The sequence below is a fragment of the Microcaecilia unicolor genome, chromosome 5 (genome assembly GCF_901765095.1).
Source record: "Microcaecilia unicolor chromosome 5, aMicUni1.1, whole genome shotgun sequence".
Classification (NCBI taxonomy): Eukaryota; Metazoa; Chordata; class Amphibia; order Gymnophiona; family Siphonopidae; genus Microcaecilia; species Microcaecilia unicolor.
Window position 1 is genome coordinate 174,760,357 of NC_044035.1, and position 21,646 is coordinate 174,782,002.

Here is a 21,646-nt window from a genome sequence, read left to right on the forward strand (position 1 = left end):
CAAAGAGCACAAAACCATCTAGCATGTGACTATTTTGGGGGGAAAAAAAGATAAGACATTTTGCTGTTTTGAAAATGATTTCCTATTCAGATTTGGGATGTTTAGCACAAAACTTCCAAAGTCCAACTTAGACGTCATATCGAAAATGCCCCTTATAGTAACATATGGAACTTTGTAAGTCTAAGTACTTTGAAAATGAGCCCCTAATGTGCCCATTTTTGAAGCAGATGGATGTCTCCAAAGGGCCAAAAAAAGTCCATCTGCTAAAAATGTTTAAAAAGCAAATTTGAAAAAGCAGAATTAGAATGCTCTACACTGCAGCTCTTCCAAATAGCAAGAGGTTGTGTTGGAGGCGTGTTTTGGGTGGAACAAGGGTGGACCCAAAATTAGGGTGTTCAACAATGATAATGGAATGGGAAGAAATGTCCAAGGGCAAAAACTACATTTTTATCGAGACCTGTTCAATCATGTTCAAGTTACTAAAAATGCTCTGATTGAGCAGCTGAGTTCTGGAAGAATAAAGGCATGACCTCTCTTGAATCCCCCAGTGCAGTGGTTCCAAAATCTGTTCCTGAAGGCTCCTCAGACAGTCAGTTTTCAGGATATTCACAATGAATATTCATGAGAGAGGTTTGCATGCAGTGGAGGCAGTGCATACAAATCTTTCTCATGAATACTCATTGTGGGTATCCTGAAAACCTGACTGGCTGGGGTGCCTCCAGGACCAAGTTTGGGAACCACTGCCCCACTGATTGATGTCCCTCTCCCCTGAAAGTGAAACTGAAAGAAATACCAGGCCCTATGACAGCATCAGGTGTTATAAGCATTCTGCCCAAAACAGGTGTGAGGAGTAGCCTAGTGGTCACTGCAGTGGATTGTAAAGCTGGGGACCCAGGTTCAGTTCCCACTTAAGCTTTTTTTTTTTCTTTTAAATTGTGAGCCTTCCAGAAACAGAGATATACCTAAATATTAAAGACACCTGGAAGCCTGAAGGCTATTGAGGTGGTGCACTTTCAAGTACAGTCTCTAGAGGGCTCACCATTTAAAATTACACAATTGCAGTGGAATATGAACTTGGGTGCCCTGGATTAAAGTCCACTGTAGTAACCAATAGGCTGCCCGTCTGCTGTACAAGGACATCTGTGTGGCCATTTTTGTACAAATGCTGCCAGACAGATGTCTTTGTCCCTGGTTTTTTTGGCATCCATAATTTGGATGTTTTATTTTGGAAAATGGCTGTTCATTTTGGACATTATCACATATTTTTGAACAGGAAACCTCAATGTTTTTCTGTTTGAAAATGGCTGTGAGATGGATGGGATTTTGGATGTTATGAGCAGAACATCCCAATTCTGACTTGGATGTTCTTTTGAAAATGCCCCTCCATGGGAATAAAGACCACACAATATTGAAGACAGCAATTTGAATGATAAGTCCTGGAGAGGATGTTGTGTTCTAGTCACGGGGCTACTTTTGTAGTCCCTTCATAGGGTGAATTGGAGAGAGTAAGGTGATGGGTGACAGCTTTTTTATTAGGAATAGCAAAGGCTTGGAATAGTTTGCAAGAAAACCTGTAATCTGAGAGGGATTGTAGGATCCTCCGTAACCAATTTGAAACCTGGCTGTTTCCCTGTGGAGATAACTGAGTAGATGAGTGAATAAATAGAAAATAAGGTAGTTTAGCCATTCACCTAATGCTATTGTTTGTTTATGCTGTTTTAATTGTTTAATGTTGTACATGTCTCTGTGCATTTTAGTATAGGAAAGAATCAATAATTCTGTAAATAAATAATGTAAACAAATAGATTTTTATATGCATATATAATTTTTTAGGTCCTCACCTTGTGTCCTTCAATGGAAATAACTTTAAAGCCCCAAGACACCTGGAAAGTTGAGGTGACATTCAGCCCCAAGAGTCGCATCCAATCGTTTGCAGAAGAGGTCATGCTGGAGCATGTTGGATTATCACGCTGCCTCTTTGTTATCCGTGGCTGCAGCCATGGCATTGAGATCAGCTTGGATCAGGATAATATACCATTTGGAGCTGCTGTCCTGCAAAGTCATGTAGTTCGACGCATTGTAATGTTCAATACAGGCGACATTGGAGCACGGTACTAAAGAAATATTATCTTTTTGCTTAGAAGCCAGGGTTTTCTGAGTTAGGTGCTTCCCACATGGGATGGAAATGGTATTTTGTCATATTCAAAGTTAAACTGCAGATGTTAAGAGAGTGTTCTAAATCCAATATATTATTACAAAACCTCAACGTTTAGAAAACAGTTGTAAATAAATATTCCATCCAAAAAATTAAAACTCACACTAGTAACACAGAATATGGGAGGTAAAAGCATCAGCAAGCTTAGATTGCTTTAGTCAAAAATGGCTCAGGTTCTATCATCAGCTTAAAAAAAAACCTCCCTTTATTTACATTCTATTCTATTCTGTTATATTCGAGTCTTGCATACCGCCTATTTTCCAAAAGGATTCATAGCGGTTTACAATGCAAGGCGGTCTCAACAGTAGAGGGATGTTAACTTCATGGAATGGTAGGCATTAAGGTGAACATTACATAATCAAGCAGAACATTTAACACAGGCCTGTTTGTCAAACAGGTAGGTCTTCAGAGTTTTCCTGAAGGAGATAGGAAGATGAGTATCTTAGATCTGATGGTAGCACATTCCAAAGTCTTGCCCAGGAGAAAGGAAGGGAATTTTCTAGAAGATTGAGCAGATTACTTTAAAGTTGATGCAATGATTGATTGGCAGCCAGTGTAGGTTTTGTCTTTCAGATGACACACTAGCGCGGCAGCCCATACCACAGATTAGCCGAACAGAGGTGTTTTGTAGTAGTTATAAACAGTTATGTAGTTTACTTGCAATTCGAACGTATAACGAATTGCAGTAGTCTACTTGTGTTAGAAGAACTGCTTGGGCTAGAATTTTGAAGTCCTCTTGTTGGAGACATGATCTTATTGCTCTTAGTTGTCTGAGTTTGAGAAGAATCTTTTACTGAGGTCATTAATTTGCCTATTGAAACATAATCTGTCGTCGAGGATTATGCCTAGTACCCTTGAATGATATTCTATTGTTAGTGTTTCGACTGTACTCAGTGTTATCGATTTTGCTGGGAGACTATCCTGCTTATAATTTTAAATAGAAAAACGCCTATATTGTGACCCAAATCGGGAGATAGACGTTTATCTCACAAAAACGAATAAAGCGGTATAATCGAAAGCCGAATTTGGACGTTTTCAACTGTACTCCGTCGCGGATGCGGACAAAGTTGATGGGGCATGTCGAAGGCGTGGTGAAGGCGGAACTGGGGTGTGGTTATCAGCCGATCAGAGATGGGCGCCTTTCGCCGATAATGGAAATAAAATATGCGTTTTTAGCGAGAATTTAGGGCACTTTTCCTGGACCCTGTTTTTCCACAAATAAGGCCCCAAAAAGTGCCCTAAATGACCAGATGACCACTGGAGGGAATCGGGGATGACCTCCCCTGACTCCCCCAGTGGTCACAAACCCCCTCCCACCACAAAATATGCCATTTCATAACTTTTTATTTCACCCTCAAATGTCATACCCACCTCCCTGGCAGCAGTATGCAGGTCACTGGAGCAGTTATTAGGGGGTGCAGTGGACTTCAGGCAGGTGGACCCAGGCCCATCCCCCCCCCACCTGTTACACTTGTGCTGGTAAATGGGAGCCCTCCAAACCGCCCCCCCAAACCCACTGTACCCACATGTAGGTGCCCCCCTTCACCCCTTAGGGATATAGTAATGGTGTAGACTTGTGGGCAGTGGGTTTTGAGGGGGATTTGGGGGGCTCAACACCCAAGGGAAGGGTGCTATGCACCTGGGAGCTGTTTTTCCTTGGTTGTTTTTTTTTTGTAAAAGTGCCCCCTAGGGTGCCCGGTTGGTGTCCTGGCATGTGAGGGGGACCAGTGCACTACGAATCCTGGCCCCTCCCACAAATAAATGTCTTGGAGTTATTCGTTTTTGAGCTGGACGCTTTCGGTTTCCATTATCGCTGAAAAACAAAAACGCCCTGCTCAAAAAAAGATAAACGTCCATGTTTTTCGAAAATACGCTTCGGTCCGCCCCTTCATGGACCCGTTCTCGGAAATAAACGCCCATGGAGATAGACGTTTCCGTTCGATTATGCCCCTTTATCTGTATCTCCAAACCAAAGTATTTTCGTTTTTTGTTTGTTTAGCTTTAGGAAATGGTTTGTAGCCCACCTGTCTATAACAGAGATGTGGTGTCTGATGGAGTCTAAGGTTTCCGTGAACGTTTCCAGTGCTGAGCATAGAAGGAAGATATCATTTGCATATGATAGCACAGAGATTCCGTTGGCTGTTGCATGATGTCCTAGAGAGCTCAAATAGATATTAAATAGGGAAAGTGAGAAGGTGAGCTCTGGAGTACACTGCATCCAGGGCACCAGCTTGGGGATTTTCCATTTTTACCCTTGATCTACTCTTTAGGAATGAAACAAGCCAACACAGTACGTTTCCGGCGATACCTATCTCGTTTAGTAGAAAAAGGAGTGTTGAGTGATTCACGGTGTCGAATGCTGCTGAAATGTCGAATTGTAATAGTATGACCTGTTGACCTTTGTTCAGAAACTGTCTGACCTTGTTGGTGAGGATAAGGAGTAAAGATTCAGTACTGTGCTAAGACCTGAAGCTATGTTGCATCCTATATAGAATGTTGAAGGATTCTAGGAAAGACTGAAGCTGTTGTTTACCATGAATTGTAAGAGCTTAGCCATCCATGGTATTCTTGCGACTGAATGGTAGTTATCTGCTCATAGGAATTTTGATAAGGGTGTAAGTATTATTTCTGAGATTCATGGTAGTAGCATATTTGCAGTGTTCTATTTGCAAAGTCGGTCAACCAGTTCAGGATTTGTGGTGGAATGTTAGTTAGTAGATATGATGGGCAAACATCCAAGTAGCATGACTTTTTTTGAGAGTTTAGATAGGGTCTTCCTGACTGTAATAGAAGTGATTTCTTCAAATTTTAACCCATATTCTGTCTGTGGGGATGTCATTTCTCTTACTGTTTGGGATTGATCCTGTCAAATTGTCCAAATTGACTTCAGGTAAGGAACTCCTGATTTTTTTCACCTTTTCTTGGAAATGTGCCAGTTCTTCTGCACTTGGTTTTAGTATCTCAGAGATCGCAAGAATTGGGTTCTATACAGGGGTGTGCTGGTAAATTTTTAACAACAGGCTCTTTCTCCGGGCATAGCCAGCTCTGCAGTTGGAAGGGCCAAGGGTGGCGGGGGTGGGGGGGAACACTTGCCTCTCTCTCCTCCCTCCCTCCGAGCAGGCACACTAGGCATACCTTTGCTGGCAGCCAATAAATGGACTGCCACCACTCCCAATGGCTTGCTCTGAGCAGCATGCTGAAACTTCTCACAGATGCTGGAGAAGTCCCAGCCTGCTGCTCAGAGCTGGAAACAAGTAGCGGGGAACAGCAGCAGTCTATTTACTTGGCTGGCAAGGCTCAGCATCCCCACCAGCAAAGTAAAACAGAATTCAGCAGGGGGCCCAAGCCCACATTTTGGGAGTCAGTTGTTAAAGTAGCCATGGAGGGCCCTACTTTAACAACCGGCTCCCAAAATTCTTAAAAACTTAACAACCAGCTCTTGCGAGCCTGTGAGAGCCTGCTCCAGCACACCACTGGTTCTATATATCAATGCATTTTTATCCTATCAATGCATTTTTATCCTATTTTTTATTTACACTATTATCGTCTTCTCCAGCCCATTCCCTACGAGTGGGTAATATGCACTCCTACCAGCAGAGGGAGACTGAGAATTATTGAACAGCACTCCTGTATAAGGGACTATGCAACCCTGACCTGCTCAGTATTTCTCAGTCTCCCAGCAGAGGTTTTTAGTGGGTGCATTAGTTTTGGCCCCTTGGTTTTAGTTAGGTTTACAGGTTCCCTTTAGAATCTTGCTTAGTGGTTTAGTAAAAGAAAAAAAAGGAACAAAAAGAAACCTCCTTTGGAGAGAAACAGCTGCATTGGTCTCGGGCTCTTGGCCCATGCGCCTCTTTTGGGGGGTGTACACTCCAGGCTCCAGTCCCTCCCCCATTCCACTCCCCTCTGCCCATAGAATTGTGCCTCGGTCTTCTCCCCTCATTCTCTTTCAAAAAAAAAAAAAAAAGAAATATATATATATATATTTCTTTTTTTTTTTTTTTTTTGGAAAGAGAATGGTGCTCTGTTCCCACCAGGGGCCTTGCCTGAAGGGACTTCTCTCCAGAGAAGGCAAGAGCCTGCCCTGTTGGCAGAGGTACTTCAGATGCTTAAATTGTCAGAAGATCCCACTCAGGTGTCCCGGAAAGGGGACCCACTTCTTAAGGGGGTTCGTAGACCTCCACAAACCTTTCCTTATTATGAGGATTTGAAGGAACTGGTGGAGGCAGAGTGGGTAGTTCCTGATTCGCATTTATGAATCAGTCGTGCCATGGCTCACCTTTATCAGCTCCCTCAGGCAGATCTGGAGACCTTTTGGGTCCCCAAGGTGGACGCACTGGTTACAGCGGTCACCAAGAAGTTGGCTATCCCTCTCGAGGGTGGGGCATCTCTCAAGGACCCGCAGAATCACAGGTTGGAGGCTTTGTTGAAACGCTCCTTCAAGGTTTCTGCCTTGGCCTTGCATGCGGCCATCTGCGGGGGCTATGTGGCTCGTGCCTGTTTTTGATGGGCTGAGTGTCTCCCCAATGTTCTGGCAGACTCCTCTTCTCATTCGGTAGCCGATGTCATTATTTTGGAGATGGTCACCACTTTTCTTGTGGATGCCATATATGACTTGGTTCGGGCCTCTGCAAGGAATCTGGCACTGGTAGTGTTAGAACGTCGCTTCTTGTGGCTCTGTCACTGGGCGGCACATGTAGCATCCAAAATATGTCTAAGTCAGCTTCCTTTCCAGGGTAAGCTTCTTTTTTGTGATGAGTTGGAGAAACTTGTCGAGTCTGGGCAAGTCCAAAGGGGCTCGACTTCCGTAGGATAGGTCCCACTTGGCTTCCCGATCTGCAGCCCTAGGGCGCTTCAGGGAGGCTTGCAGATACAGGTCAGGTAGAGGTGCTGGTTCTCAATGTGCTCGGTTCTGGAATAGAGGTGAATCCTTTCAGCCCTTTTGGGGTAACTGTAGAGGAGGTTGCGATGGAGGTGCCGGGTAATCCAGCAGTGCCAGAACCTCCCAGTGAAGGTGCGGGGGCCCAGTCTCCGGTTCTGGCCATAGGAGGCAGGCTTCAGCTGTTTTATCGGAGCTGGGTCCGGGTAACTTCAGACCAGTGGGTCTTAGATATAGTCAGGTACAGAGGTATGCACTGGAGTTTCACCATCTGCTTCCAGATGCCTTTCTCGTTTCTCCGTGCAAGTCACCGCTCAAGGCCAGGGCCGTGCATCAGACCCTGGATCGTCTTCTGGCTCTGTGGGCTATGGTTCCCGTTCCCCCAGGCGAGAGAGGTTCTGGCAGATATTCCATTTACTTTGTCGTGCCCAAGAAGGAGGGTGCCTGGCGTCCGATTCTGGACCTAAAAAGGGTGACTCGGGCTTTGCGGGTGTTGCCCTTCCGCACGGAGACTCTCCGTTTTTTCGCTTTGCAGTCCTGGGAGATCACTTCCAGTTTCAAGCAATGCCCTTCAGGCTTGCTATAGCGCCACTGACCTTCTCCAAGGTGATGGTGGTTGTAGTGGCTCAGTTGCGTCGGGAGGGTATCTTGGTGCATCCCTACCTAGACGATTGATTAATCAGGGCAAAGTCGGCAGAGGAAAGCCAGAGAGCCTCAAGTTGAGTGGTTCTCCTTCTCCAGCAGTTGGGATGGATTGTCAATGCATCCAAGAGCTTGCTGGTTCCCTCTCAGTCCTTGGAATTCCTGGGAGTGTATTTCAATACACGCGAGGGCTTGGTGCTCCTTCTGGCAGTGCTCATCCTGAAGATCCAGTCCCAGGTGCGTCGGTTGCTGGCAATCCAGGCTCCGTCAGCGTGGGATATTTTGCAGGTGCTGGGGTCTATGGCAGCATCCATCGAGGTGGTGCCATGGGCACATATGAGGCCTCTTCAGGCGGTCCTCCTGGCTCGCTGGTCCCCTCAGGTGGACTCTCTCTTATACAGAGTTTCTCTCTGTCATCCAGTGCAGCTCAGCCTTCAGTGGAGGCTGGATTGTTATCATCTGAGCCAGGGCATGCCCCTCGACACTCCGGACTGGGTGTTAGTAACAACGGATGCCAGCCTGACTGGGTAGGGAGCCCATTGTCAGGGTCAAGTTGCTCAGGGCTCCTGGGTGGCGGAGGAGTCTTGCTGGTCCATCAATCATCTGGAAACCAAGACAATTCGTCTTGCTCTGTTGCATTTTCAGCCGTATGCTCCTATTTCGCAATGCCTAAGTTTTCTCCGACAATGTGACAACAGTCGCTTACGTCAATCGCTGGGGGAGTGGGGGGGGGGACCAAAAGCTCTCTTAGCACAGGAGGTGGCGTTGATCATGGCCTGGGTGGAACAGAATGTCCAGCTTCATGTCAACTAGTCTATTTCCTTGCCTTCCTTCCTGGGGGATGAGTCCCCTCAGTTGTATAAGTTGGATGTTCGTTGGGCGTTGCAGTGCTATTTGCATCAGGCAGCGGACTTTCTGAAGTCCAACCGACTCTGTGTCTTGTTCGGGGGACCTTGAAAAGGGGAGGCGGCTTCCAAGACTTCCATCATGCATTGAATCAAGAAGGCAATTTCTTCCGCATACCTGCTGTCGGGGAAACAGGTGCCCGCAGTTCTTCGGGCACATTCTATGCATGCACAAGCTTCTTCCTGGGCAGAACACTCTCTCATTCCACCACAGGATATTTGTAAGGTGGTGACTTGGTCCTCACTGCATTCCTTCGTCAAGCATTACAGCTTGGACGTGCAGGCACAACAGGATGCTTCCTTTGGGGCATCCGTCTTGCTCCGGGGACCTTTCCACCCTCGGTGAGTACTGCTTTGGTACTTCTGACTCATAGAGAATGGTCTGGAGAAGATGATAAGGAAGGAGAAATTAGATCTTACCTGCTAATTTGCTTTCCTTGAGTCTCTCCAGATGATTCCAGAGCCCACCCAGGAACAGTGGGATCGTTGAGATTTCTTCCGTCTGGGATTGCAACTGCATCTCTGTGTTTTATTAAAGTTTGTTCCAGTTATTCTTTTTGATGTTCTTTTTCTTCTGGGGAGTTCTTTCTGGGAGCTCAATTTCTGGTGGTGTTTTAAGTGTTCAGTTTCTTGTGGTTGAAGTATTTTTAGGTGTTGCTTGGCTATTCAAACTACTGAGCAGGTCAGGATTACTTAGTTCCTTAAACAGGAGCGCTGTTCAATAATTTTCAGTCTCCCTCTGCTGGTAGGAGTGCATATTACCCACTCATAGGGAATGATCTGGAGAGACTCAAGGAAAGCAAATTAGCAGGTAAGACCTAATTTCTCTCTTTTTTTTTTTTCTTATCTCAGAATCCTTTTGGTAGCTTATTACATTTTTCTAGGGACTGTCCATGTCCAACGGTGGCTAACATTTCACTTCGCTGCTTCAGGGAATCATGGACCACTATAGAAAAGAATAAATAAAATAGATATGTAGATCTAAGCAAGTTATACATACATACAGGAGAGGAGTGGCCTAGTGGTTAGGGTGGTGGACTTTGGTCCTGGGAACTGAGGAACTGAGTTCGATTCCCACCTCAGGCACAGGCAGCTCCTTGTGACTCTGGGAAAGTCACTTAACCCTCCATTGCCCCATGTAAGCCACATTGAGCCTGCCATGAGTGGGAAAGCGCGGGGTACAAATGGAACAAAAAAAACCTTCAGATTGCAGGTACTCACAACTTAAGAGGTACAGTCTTATTGAATACTGCAGAATCAACTGTTTCACAAAACATGGCAACAATTTGAGATAGACATCATCACCCCCAGCTTCCAAACAGGCACTTTCCCTTTTCTAAGCCAATCAGATGAATTAGAGAAGAAGATTCAAAAATATATTTTTTAATTGCTTTTAGAAAAAATGTTGCCATTTAACTTTACCATTCAAACCTTTTGGTTCCATAGTGCCAAGACTGAAGATCCAGTGTTGCTCACATTGCAACTGCAGTTTCCATCTATCACCACCACAGAAAAGTGGAGGAATCCAATCCAGCACAAAACACTGAAGAGCTGAAAAATCATGATAATAATGCTTACAATGTAAAGCTAGAGGAGAATTTTCTATTTGAGTAGTTATTGTACTTTTATGCTCCACTATTTTCATATAAAATATTCTTGAAGATTGTCCCATATAGAGCTTCTTACAAATGTATATTATAAAATAAACCACAAATTTGTTCCATAGGTGGTGTGAAACTTGAATTTGTAGATCTTGCCATCACCAGGATTATCAAATTTATCAATTTCCAGGGTACTGCTACAGATAGAACATCCTCCACAGGCAAAGGACTAGAATCAGTAAATCATGCCAAAAAATTGGCATGGAAAAAATTATGTGTTGAGCGGTATTCTATAAAGGGCATCCATCTTTAGAGAACAGCGCCTAAACACCTAATCCGCACCTAACTTAAGATGCTTGCTGAAAGGAAGTGTTAATGCCAGCATCTAAATTAGGCACAGATGAGGCATATTCTATAAGAATGCATATAATTCATAGGAACATCCCTGAAATGCCCCCCCCCCCCCCCCAAAAAAAAATACACTTCCCAGGATTTACGCATGGATCATTATAGAATGTGATTCACGCATAAATCTCAATTAAGGCCAGTTAACACCAATAATTGTTGTTAGAAGCCAATTATTGACACTGATTGGCTCATTAATCAAATAAGTTGGGTGTGCAAATTAGCAATGTGTACTAATTTGCACGTGCAACTTTAATTGCCATGTACAGAATCCGGGGAAAAGTGTCCTCAAGCTCCTTGTTCCGTAGTGGACAAATCAAACCATCTCCCAGCTAGTGCAGATGGATATAACAGTTCTTTGAAATGTCTTCAACCAAAACTGAGCTTTATGAAAAACAAGTAGTACTGATAGCGGCCTTCAGTGGCCTCTGACGGTTCATGCTACAGAATTAGCATCAGCTGTATATCTTAAAACGCATGTTAATGTGTCGTCTGTTGTATCTTGTCTTGATGCTGGTTGTAATAATAGTTGCTGATTATTAACCTAGCCTATTTATATGCTTTATTGACAATTACCAAAGGGTATCCTCTGTTCTCTAAATGTCTCTTCAAAATCTTAGCTTGCTTTTTATATTCTCTTTCAGTGGAACAGAGTCTCCAGTATCTCAAAAATTGTGAGAAAGGAAGGCTCTCCTTTCAAAATTGTGGATGACAGCTTTCATATTTCTTTTTTTTTTTATTTCTTTATTTATACATTTCACATATACAGTACCAAGAACACCTCTTGTACAACTTAGGAGAACTGTAGGTACATCTTTACACAGGAAATCTCTACCCCCAACGCACTCTCCCGCCTCCCCTGTTAGTCCACAACAGAAGCGAGTGACCAAGCCACTATTCTGGGAAAAAATTTAAACCATAACAATCCAACACAAAAAGAGACACTGAAGGGAGATGTGGAAGGCAATTATAACTGAGGTGGAGATGCACTCTCCACACCAGGTGCCGGAGAAGGAGCACCCCCGCCCCCCCGGGAGTCCAGGAACGCTTTCAGCTGCAAAGGTTAAAAAAACACATACTTTACAGCATTCAACTTCACCACACATTTACAGGGATAATTGAGCCAAAAAAGGCCCCCCAACTGAAACACAGTGGGGCGCAGCTTAAGAAAAGCTTGTCGCCTCCTCTGCGTTACCTTGGTCACATCAGGATACATCCGTACTTGTACATTCAAAAATTTTTCTTTCCGAAATTTAAAGAATAACTTCAGAATCCTATCTCTATCTAACTGTGAAACAAATGTCACTATAAGAGTAGCTTGCTCCCGCCGCTCCTCTTCACCCTCCAACTCCCGAATAAAGTCCAAGGTGTCAAACCGCCCAGCAGACTCCTCACTAGCAGCCTGCTCGCCTTGAGCCACTCGCTTAAAAGGTTGCAAATAATAAATCTGCGAGATAGGCGGGCACGCCGGTTCAGACACCTTTAACACTTCAAAGAGATATTTTTTAAAAGTCAGTATCGGTGCAGTCAGCTGTTGTTTAGGAAAATTTATCACTCGCAGAGTATTTGCCCTCTGCCGATTTTCAAGAGCCTCAATCTTCCTATGCAACCATTTATTTTCTTTAATCATGGTGGTTTGTACCGATTGAACTGACTTAATGGCCAAGTCATGGGCCTCAGATCTTTCTCCCACTGTCTTTAATTGCAGTCCCAATTGGGAAACAGTCTCAGTTGGAAGCTGAGAGGCCTGCGACAGTAATAACATTTTCTTGCACAATGAAGTTTCCAAAGTAAGCAAAGCATCCCAGATAGTTTCCAAAGTAAAATTCGGAGGTTTAGGCAAAAGTGAAGACTTACTCAAAACTTCAGCACTCCTCTCGGACCCCAGAGAGAAACCGGCCCCCTCCTCCAGATGTCGTCCCCCTGGAGCACTGCCACCCTGCACGCTGATAATCCCCCCTTCCGGGGTATGCTGCGCACTCCTGCCCGAAGCAGGTCCTGGCACAGGGCCGTCCGCCCCCTCCTCGGAAGCCAGGAAGTCCTGTCCACTCACATCTCGCACCGACGCAGGCATGGGAGGCGGTTCCCTCACCTCCGGGCTGAGTTCCATCTCAGGCAGCAGGGACGCTTCACCTCTCTCCGCCCCTCCCGTCAGCAAGACTCCCGAACTCAGCTGGCTGCCTCCCACCACAACAAAGCGGTCCATCGTGCCCGAAGCGGGTCCCGCGAGTGCCCCAGGACCAGGCACCCGCTTACCCTTCCGCTTCGGCATTCCGCAGGTAAACGGGACTCAGGAAAAACAAGCACCTCTGAGCAACCTCGCCGCCCTCCCTTCAGGCCGCCATCTTGGTCCTCCCTCGACAGCTTTCATATTTCAACAGTGTATTCCTGTCTCTAATTTCAATAAACTGAAGTGAAAAAAAACCTTCCAATCCTTTAGTGATTAATATATCCAAAAATGATATTTCAACTTGATGATAATTCTTGGTGAATTTTAATCTATGATGGCTTTGATGTAACCATTCATAAAATGAAGAAAGCTCTTGTTCTGTTCCATCCCACAAAACGAAAATATCATCAAAAAATCTAACCCATAATTTAATGGAAACATAAAAACTTGAAGGTACGATTATATTCTGCTCATAAAAAGCCACAACCAAGTTGGCTACTGACGGGGCCATTGTGGCACCCATAAGCATACCTGAAATTTGTTGAAAAAACCATAAATCACTGAAAAAATATTTTTGTCATTACCAGTGAGGCCAGCTCCAAAATAAATTCTGTGGGGATAGTTTTATTGGACTAAATATCAAGGAAATATTTTAATATTGTTAAAGCTTCTTGCTGGGGTATCACAGAATAAAAGGGTCCTTTTACTAAGCTGTGGTAGCATTAACGTGCTTACTGCAGCAAAAAAAGGCCTTACCACAGGGCTCAGGTATCTATGGTATCCAATACCAAAAGACTCCAAGAAAAGCGCAACGATCTCACCGACTACCGTCCAGTTGCGTCTATCCCATTAGTAGTAAAAATGATGGAGAGTTTGGTGACTAAACAGCTTACGGATTACCTGGACAAGTTCTCAATACTACATAACTCAGGATTCCGATCCCACCATAGTACCGAAACTGTCCTTGTCACCCTCCTGGCCAAATTCAAACAGGAGATAGCCATAGGTAACAGCATACTCCTCCTCCAGTTTGACATGTCGAGCGCATTTGACATAGTAAACCACAACATACTACTAAGAGTACTTGGTCACTTCGGGATTGAAGGAAATGTACTTAACTGAATCAAAGGCTTTCTAACCACCAGAACTTATCAAGTAATATCAAACTCAAACATATCACCACTGTGGAAAGCTGTCCGCGGAGTACCTCAAGGATCACCATTATCACCAATACTCTTCAACATGATGATGATTCCACTGGCACAGTCTTTATCCAATCGAGGCCTTAACCCGTTCATTTACGCAGACGATGTTACAATCTACATCCCCTTCAGACATGACTTGACAGAAATAACCAATAAAATTTATTTTATTTTTTATTTCATTTGTACCCCGCGCTTTCCCACTCATGGCAGGCTCAGTGCGGCTTACATATACAGGTACTTATTTGTACCTGGGGCAATGGAGGGTTAAGTGACTTGCCCAGAGTCACAAGGAGCTGCCTGTGCCTGAAGTGGGAATCAAACTCAGTTCCCCAGGACCAGAGTCCACCACCCTAACCACTAGGCCACTCCTCCACTCCAATGATGGCATGAACATCACGAACTCCTGGGCAAATTCATTCCAACTGAAACTGAACACTGAAAAAACACACTGCCTCATCCTATCCTCCCAACATAACAAGTACAAACCCACAACCATAAATACCCCAGGACACACCCTCCCTACCTCAGATTAGGGTTACCATATGGCTCCAGAAAAAGGAGGACGGACTGAGCCAGCCGGGTTTTACTTCCATTGCTTTCAATGAAAGTAATTGAGCCAGCCGGATTTTACTTCCATTGCTTTCAATGGAAAGCAATGGAAGTAAAACCCAGCTGGCTCAATCCATCCTCCTTTTTCTGGAGCCATATGGTAACCCTACCTCAGATAGCTTGAAAATACTCGGCGTCACACTTCACCGCAACCTTACGCTCGAGAGCCAGGTAAACTCTGTAATAAAGAAAAATGTTCTATTCAATGTGGAAGTTCAAACGACTAAAACCTTTCTTCCCAAGAGAAACCTTTCAAAACCTAATACAATCAGTGGTCCTAAGTCATGCAGACTATTGCAACGGAATTTACACGGGATGCAAAGAACAACTCACAAAAAAACTCCAGACCGCCCAAAATACAGCAGCCAGATTGATACTCAGCAAAACACGATTCGAAAGTGCAAAACCCCTTCGAGAAAAGCTGCAGTGGCTCCCAATCAAAGGATCATCTTCAAAATCTGCACGTTAGTCCATAAAATTATATATGGCATAGTCCCAGGATACATGTTAGACCTTATAGATCTACCAATAAGAAATAGAGCTGAATCGTCAAGATCATACCTAAACGTACACTACCCAAATTGCAAAGGACTGAAATACAAAACAACTCACGCATCCGGCTTCTCCTAAATAAGCACACAACTATGGAATGGCCTCCAAAAAGCAGTGAAAACAATCCATGACCACCTGAACTTCAGGAAATCACTAAAAACCAACCTCTTCAAAAAGGCCTATCCCAATGATCCCATGTAAACCTCTTCACCCAGGAACATAACATGACTAATGATCGCACCGGACATCACACAATCTTCATCCCTTCCGATCCTCCACATATACCTCATTCGATCTCTATACAACCTGTATTTGTTATCAACCGACTGGGCAAACACCTTTGACGGTATTATGTAAGCCACATTGAGCCTGCAAATAGGTGGGAAAATGTGGGGTACAAATGCAATAAATAAATAAAATGGTACTTTTGTGATCTGCATGCAATTTCCTCGGGATCAAAAACAGATTTTATTTGTTAGTGCTGGGGCGGGTCAGGAGTGGAGAGTAGGTGTGTTCTGCACTAATTGGTTAACATAATAGGTGGTGGTAGGGGCCCACTCGCTAATGTGAAAATTAGCACATGGCCATTAATTAAAAAAATAGAAAAAGTTGCCATTTTACCCATGTGGTAAAAATGGCCTTAGTGCATGAGAATGACCCACATAAGGGTGCACTAAGGTCACTTTTTACTGCAGTTTAGTAAAAGGGTCCCAAAGTGATGTCTAAAGTTACCAGCCAAAGGTTCTCAATAGCCTCAAACTTTACTGAAAAATCAGCTAGTTTAATCATAAAGGGGTCCTTTTACTAAGACGTGCTAAGGAAGTTAGCACATGCTAATGATTAGTGCACTAAATGGTAAGACAATCATAGGAATATAATGGGCATCTTAGCATTTAGCTCACCTTTGTAAAAGAACCCCAAAGTCTGAAGAATCCTTTATATAAGAAAAAATATCTTAAACCAAAGGGAACAACAATCAACATAAATCGAAAGGAGTTCTAATAAAGAACCTTTTTTTAGAAACAATTGATCTGCCCAATGGGCCATTTAACATTTTATGCACTTTTGTGAGCATATATAGTACTGTTACAACTGGATAAGATACATTTAAAAACGTGTATTCTTTTTTTTATATAAAGTCAGACCTTAACACTCTTTGGGTAACTTGGAGGATTGTCTTTTTAATTTGTGGAGTAGAATCTATTGATGACGGCATATAAACATTTTCAGATAATAATTGTCTAAATAATTCATAATCTTATTCCTCTCGATCTTGTATAGGAAAGTGAACACATGATTGGATGTTGGGGTTGATGGCATTTGTCTCAAATAGCCACCATGTTTTGTGAACCAGTTGCATTGGTAGCATTTGGCTAAATTGTACCTTTTAAGTTGTAAGTACCTGTAAACTGAAGTATTCTTATTTCTAGTGGACCATGATTCCTTGAAGCAGCAAAGTGAAACACTGGTCACTGTTGGACATGGAGAATCCCTAAAAAAAATTTATTTAGCTACAAAAGGATTTGAGATAAGTAAAAAAATGTTAATTTAAGAGCCCTGTTTACAAAGCCATGCTATAGGCACACTAACGTTTTTAGCGTGTGCTAACACTAGAGACACCCATAGGAATATATGGGTGTCTCTAGCATTTACTGCATGCTAATTTTAGCACACACTAAAAACTCTAGCGCACCTTAGTAAATGGGGCCCTCAATAAAAAAAAATAGGATAAAAATGCATTGATTATATACAGTGCTTCTTGAATGTGAATAAAGGGATGTTTTTATGCCAATTATAGAACTTGAGCCATTTTTGACTGAAGCCACCTGAACTTGCTGAGACTTTTTCTTCCTATATTCTGTATTAGCAGTGTGGGTTTCAATTTTTAGGATGGAATATTTATTCACAACTGTTTTCTAAAAGTGAAGGTTTTGTAATAATATATTGGATCTAGTTACCTATACTCTACACTCCATCAATTGCTATTTTAGTGAAGACAATAGAATATTCTAGCAAAGAAGAACAGAGATTTGATTGCAACCTTTAAATAACCATTTATACACGTAAAGATGCACCGTTCTTCAAGTTTATTATACCATATATATAGTATATGTATTTCAAATAGATGGTAGACAAAATCCAGGTTTGATACAGTGGGGGGTTTTTTCAGTTTCTGGTTGAAAGATAGAATGAGGAAAGGTCAGAAGAAATGAAACAAATAATACTTTACCAAGATGGAGGTAGATACTTAGACTAGAAGGAATATCAATTAAAACTGTGATAGAATTGATGCAAGTGAAGAACAAATAGAGGGCTCCTTTTATAGATCGGTGCTACCGATTAGCTTACGTTGCATGCAAAGTAGCCCATGGGAATTGAATGGGCTTCTTCACATTCAGTACACCACTAATCAGTAGCACTGCTTTATAAAAGGAGCCCTGAGTGCATTCATTTAAAATGAAATAGGAAATATTGATATAATTTATTTCTTTTGTTTTAAAATGAGATGAAAGAAAAACAACAAAAATGTCTTGTGCTTTTTTGTTCATTTCATTATGTCATCCCCCCCCCCCCCCCCACCCTCGCCTTCCAAGCTGATGTAACATACTACTATTTTTTAAATCCAGAGCTGTCTTTTAAAGCCTTCCTCTGGGGTTTCTCCCATCCTTCCTAGAATCCTGCAGAACCACATCCTAGTATAAACACAATCAGGCTTATTTTCGAAAAAGAAGGGCAGCCATATTCCGATCCAAATCGGGAGATGGCCGCCCTTCTCCCATGGGCGCCCAAATCGGTATAATCGAAAGCCAATTTTGGGCGCCCCCAACTGCAGTCCGTCGCGGAGATGAACAGAGTTCCCTGGGGCGTGTCGGAAGGGTAGCGAAGGCAGGACAGGGGCGTGCCGGGGCATGCTTAAGAGATGGGCTCCCTTGGTCGATAATGGAAAAAAAATGGCGGGCATAGCGAAAATTTGGTCCGCTTTTTTTGGACCCGTTTTTTTCACGAACAAGACCCAAAAAAGTGCCCTCCCCTGACTCCCCCAGTGGCCCAGATGACCACCGGAGGGAATCGGGGATGACCTCCCCTGACTCCCCCAGTGGTCACTAACCCCCTCCCACCAAAAAAAACAACTTTAAAAACTTTTTTTTTCCAGCCTGTATGTCAGCCTCAAATGTCATACCCAGCTCCATGATAGCAGTATGCAGGTCCCTGGAGCAGTTTTTAGTGGGTGCAGTGCACTTCAGGCAGGTGGACCCAGGCCCAACCCCCACCCGTACTTGTTACACTTGTGGTGGTAAATGGGAGCCCTCCAAACCCACCCCCCCCAAAACCCACTGTACCCACATCTAGGTGCCCCCCTTCACCCATAAGTGCTATCGTAATGGTGTAGAGTGGTGGGGAGTGGGTTTTGGGGAGGATTTGGGGGGCTCAGCACCCAAGAGAAGGGAGCTATGCACCTGGGAGGTATTTTAATGTTTTTTTTTAATTTGTAAACGTGCCCCCTAGGGTGCCCAGTTGGTGTCCTGGCATGTCAGGGGAACAAGTGCACTACGAATCCTGGCCCCTCCCATGACCCAATGCCTTGGATTTGATCGTTTTTGAGATGGCCGCCTTTGGTTTCCATTATCACGGAAAACCAAGGCCGCCCATCTCAAATCCGCCCAAATCCTAGGCATTTGGCCAGTCCCAACCGTATTATCGAAAGAAAAGATGGCTGCCCATCTTTTTCAGTTATACGGTTGGGACCGCCCCTTCTCGTGGCCGTTCCCGGAGATGGGCGCCCTTACAGATGGGCGGCCCCTTTCGATTATGCCCCTCAATGGGTTCCTTTTACAAAGGTGCACTAATGGATTCAACGTGCTCTAACAATTAGTGCACACTAAATGCTAAGAAACCCATAGGTATAAAATGTTCTTATCATTTAGCACGCGCTAATCATTAGCATGTGCTGAATCTGTTAACATACCTTAGTAAAAGGACCTCAGTGTCCAGGGTCCAAAGAGAGACAGGAGAAATCCTCAGTTACTCCTGCCCAACTGGTAGTTTATTTTAACCTGGCACCAGCTGACCTGAGGCTACTACCATTTTGAAGTACAAGTGTAATGCAAACTCATTTTGAAAGGCAACATCCTTGCAAATTTTCCCATTCATAATGTGGCCAGTGCAGAATACAGATACAAAAGTACACATATATTTTACATCTGCAAAGGATGCATAGGAATTTGAAAATGAAATCTCAACAACTACTTTTAATCACCAACGTAACTCTACCCACATTTTATGTGGGTAAAATGTAGAACAGAGGAACAGACTTTTAGCAACTATTGAGGGGCCAATTTAAAAAATCCGTTTGATTCTTTGAGGACATGCAAGATATCCTCATGTGTGCATACCCCTCATCTGACACAGCCCTTGTGTGGGGAACACTCTCAAGCTTCTTTACTCAAAGCTTTTGAGAGTGATGCACCACCATTTTTCTGGATGCACTGTTCTGGTGATCCCCCTCAAGTAGTGTTAAAATCTGCTTTTTCAGTATTTTTCATCAAATCTTTGTTAATTCACTTGTATAAGCCCTTTGTGGATTTTGTTTTTCACAGTATTTGTCTTAGATTTTGGGAATATTTTTAAATTTCCTTTTTTTTTCCTGTCAGCCCTGTTCTGGTCTTGATAGGCCTAGAGCACCTGGTTGGGTTTTTTTTCATAATCATGTTGTTTTATTTCTCTACAGCTATTTTTCTGAACATGTCCCAGAAAAAAAAGTTTCCAGTGGCTTTAAGAAATGTTCCCGGTGCGGCAGGACAGTGTCTATAAAGGATACTCATAATTGGTGCCTGCAGTACCTGGGACCCAATAATGATACCTCTCAATGTCTTCTGTGTTCCCAGATGCTAAAGAGAGGTATCCATGGTCAAGAGAAGCAGAACAAACAATTTTTTGGTGTCGATAAGTCTAGGCCATGAACTTTTGTCATTGGATTCACTGGTTTCCATGACTCCTGGAGCTTCATCGAACACTGGGGACACATCGACATCAAGAGTGTCTCGATCACCCTCGACTTTGAGAATCGATAGTCTGTTGGGATCAATCATTCTCTGATCCCCTCCTAAGGAAAAGGAAAGATTCATCCTCATCCTCTTCAGCAAAGACAAGGATGCCAGATGTCAGACAGAGACCAGGGTGTACTGACATCAAGCCCCTTTAGAGCATGGTGCCAAGATCACTGAAGCATCAAGAACAAAATACTGCTGAATAGAGGGCCTCTTATCCTCCAGGACAATGGAGGGAGCAAAACTGCCTCCATAGAGCCGAGACTAGCACAGGGCTGACTAGGAGGTCAGTCATTTCAGGCAGGCAGAGAAAAACATATATCCACCTGAGTAGTTCTATGAGTCTGATTCAGAGCAATCCTGGACATCTGAGGAAGAACCAGAGATGTTCTCCTTGGAGGGGCCCACTTTCTTCCGTCAGATCCCTCCCCACCACATGAGAGATGTAAATCTCCTCCAGAGGAGCTCTCATTCACTCAGTTTGTCAGGGAGATGTTGAAAGCCATCCCGTTTCCTTTAGAGATGGAGGAGGAAACCAAACCAGAAGTACTGGAAATCCCTCGATTCCTTGACACCCCCTCCCCCACCAAGGAGGCTGTTACAGTGCTCGTTCACAAAATCCTGAAGGATGAACAGATGACACTGTGGGAGACCCCCCCCCCCCCCCCCCCCGTATTGCCTATGAAAAAGAAGATCAACTCTGTACATAGCAAAAGGCTCCAGGATTCAAGAAAATACATCTGGTCGAATCCACTCTCAAAAGGGCAGGGGTGCAAAGACTCACTCCTTGATGCCCCTGGGAAGAGAGGTGAGGACCTTGGAGCCTTTTAGGAAGAAATCCTTTAATTATGCTATGCTCAAGTCCTGCATAGCATCCTATCAGCTCTTTACCAGCATGCACTTAAAGAAAATTGTGTGTACTGACACTCTCCTCCAAGAGAAGGCAGATGAACTCCAGGAGCTAGGAGCCAAAGGGATCCACAGTGGAGATTAGTGCCCACAGAATTGCATTTCTGTGGGCCTCAGACCTTAAGCCAAAAGTGCAGAAGCTTGCTGACATGCCATGCTGTGGAGAGAATTTCTTTGGAGATAAGGTGCAGGAGTCTGCTACCTTCATCAAGCAATATTCACTCCAAGCTCACTTCTAACCCAGCCTCCTCTTTTAGGAGGTTTTACAATGGAGGACAGTGGAGGTTCTGCTATTCTCATAGACACGGGTAAGGGTAATGGAATTTGATATGCCACCTTTCTGCGGTTCAATCAAAGCAGTCTACATTTATTATATGTAGGTACTTTCTCTGTCCCTAGTGTGCTCACAGATTGTACCTTGGGCAGTGCAGGGTTAAGTAACTTGCCCAGTGTCACAAGGAGCTGCAGTGGGAATCAAACCCAGTTCTCCAGGTTCTCAGCTCACTGCA

General features: G+C 43.9%; 1 protein-coding gene and 1 long non-coding RNA gene across 2 annotated transcripts in view; one reads left to right on the forward strand and one right to left on the reverse strand.

Moving 5' to 3' along the window:
* Positions 1 to 21,646, forward strand: part of HYDIN (HYDIN axonemal central pair apparatus protein) — a 2,443,906-nt gene that overhangs the window by 2,272,055 nt on the left and 150,205 nt on the right. The window contains exon 102 of the mRNA XM_030205004.1: positions 1,834 to 2,111. Within this exon, the coding sequence (XP_030060864.1) occupies positions 1,834 to 2,111 (278 nt within the window). The remainder of the gene's footprint in view (positions 1 to 1,833; positions 2,112 to 21,646) is intronic.
* LOC115470423 lies at positions 10,123 to 21,645 on the reverse strand. Its single transcript, XR_003942196.1, has 4 exons — positions 21,555 to 21,645; positions 14,246 to 14,267; positions 14,079 to 14,081; positions 10,123 to 10,134 (listed from the first exon to the last, which is right to left on the reverse strand). It is a non-coding gene; the product is annotated as an uncharacterized LOC115470423 (long non-coding RNA).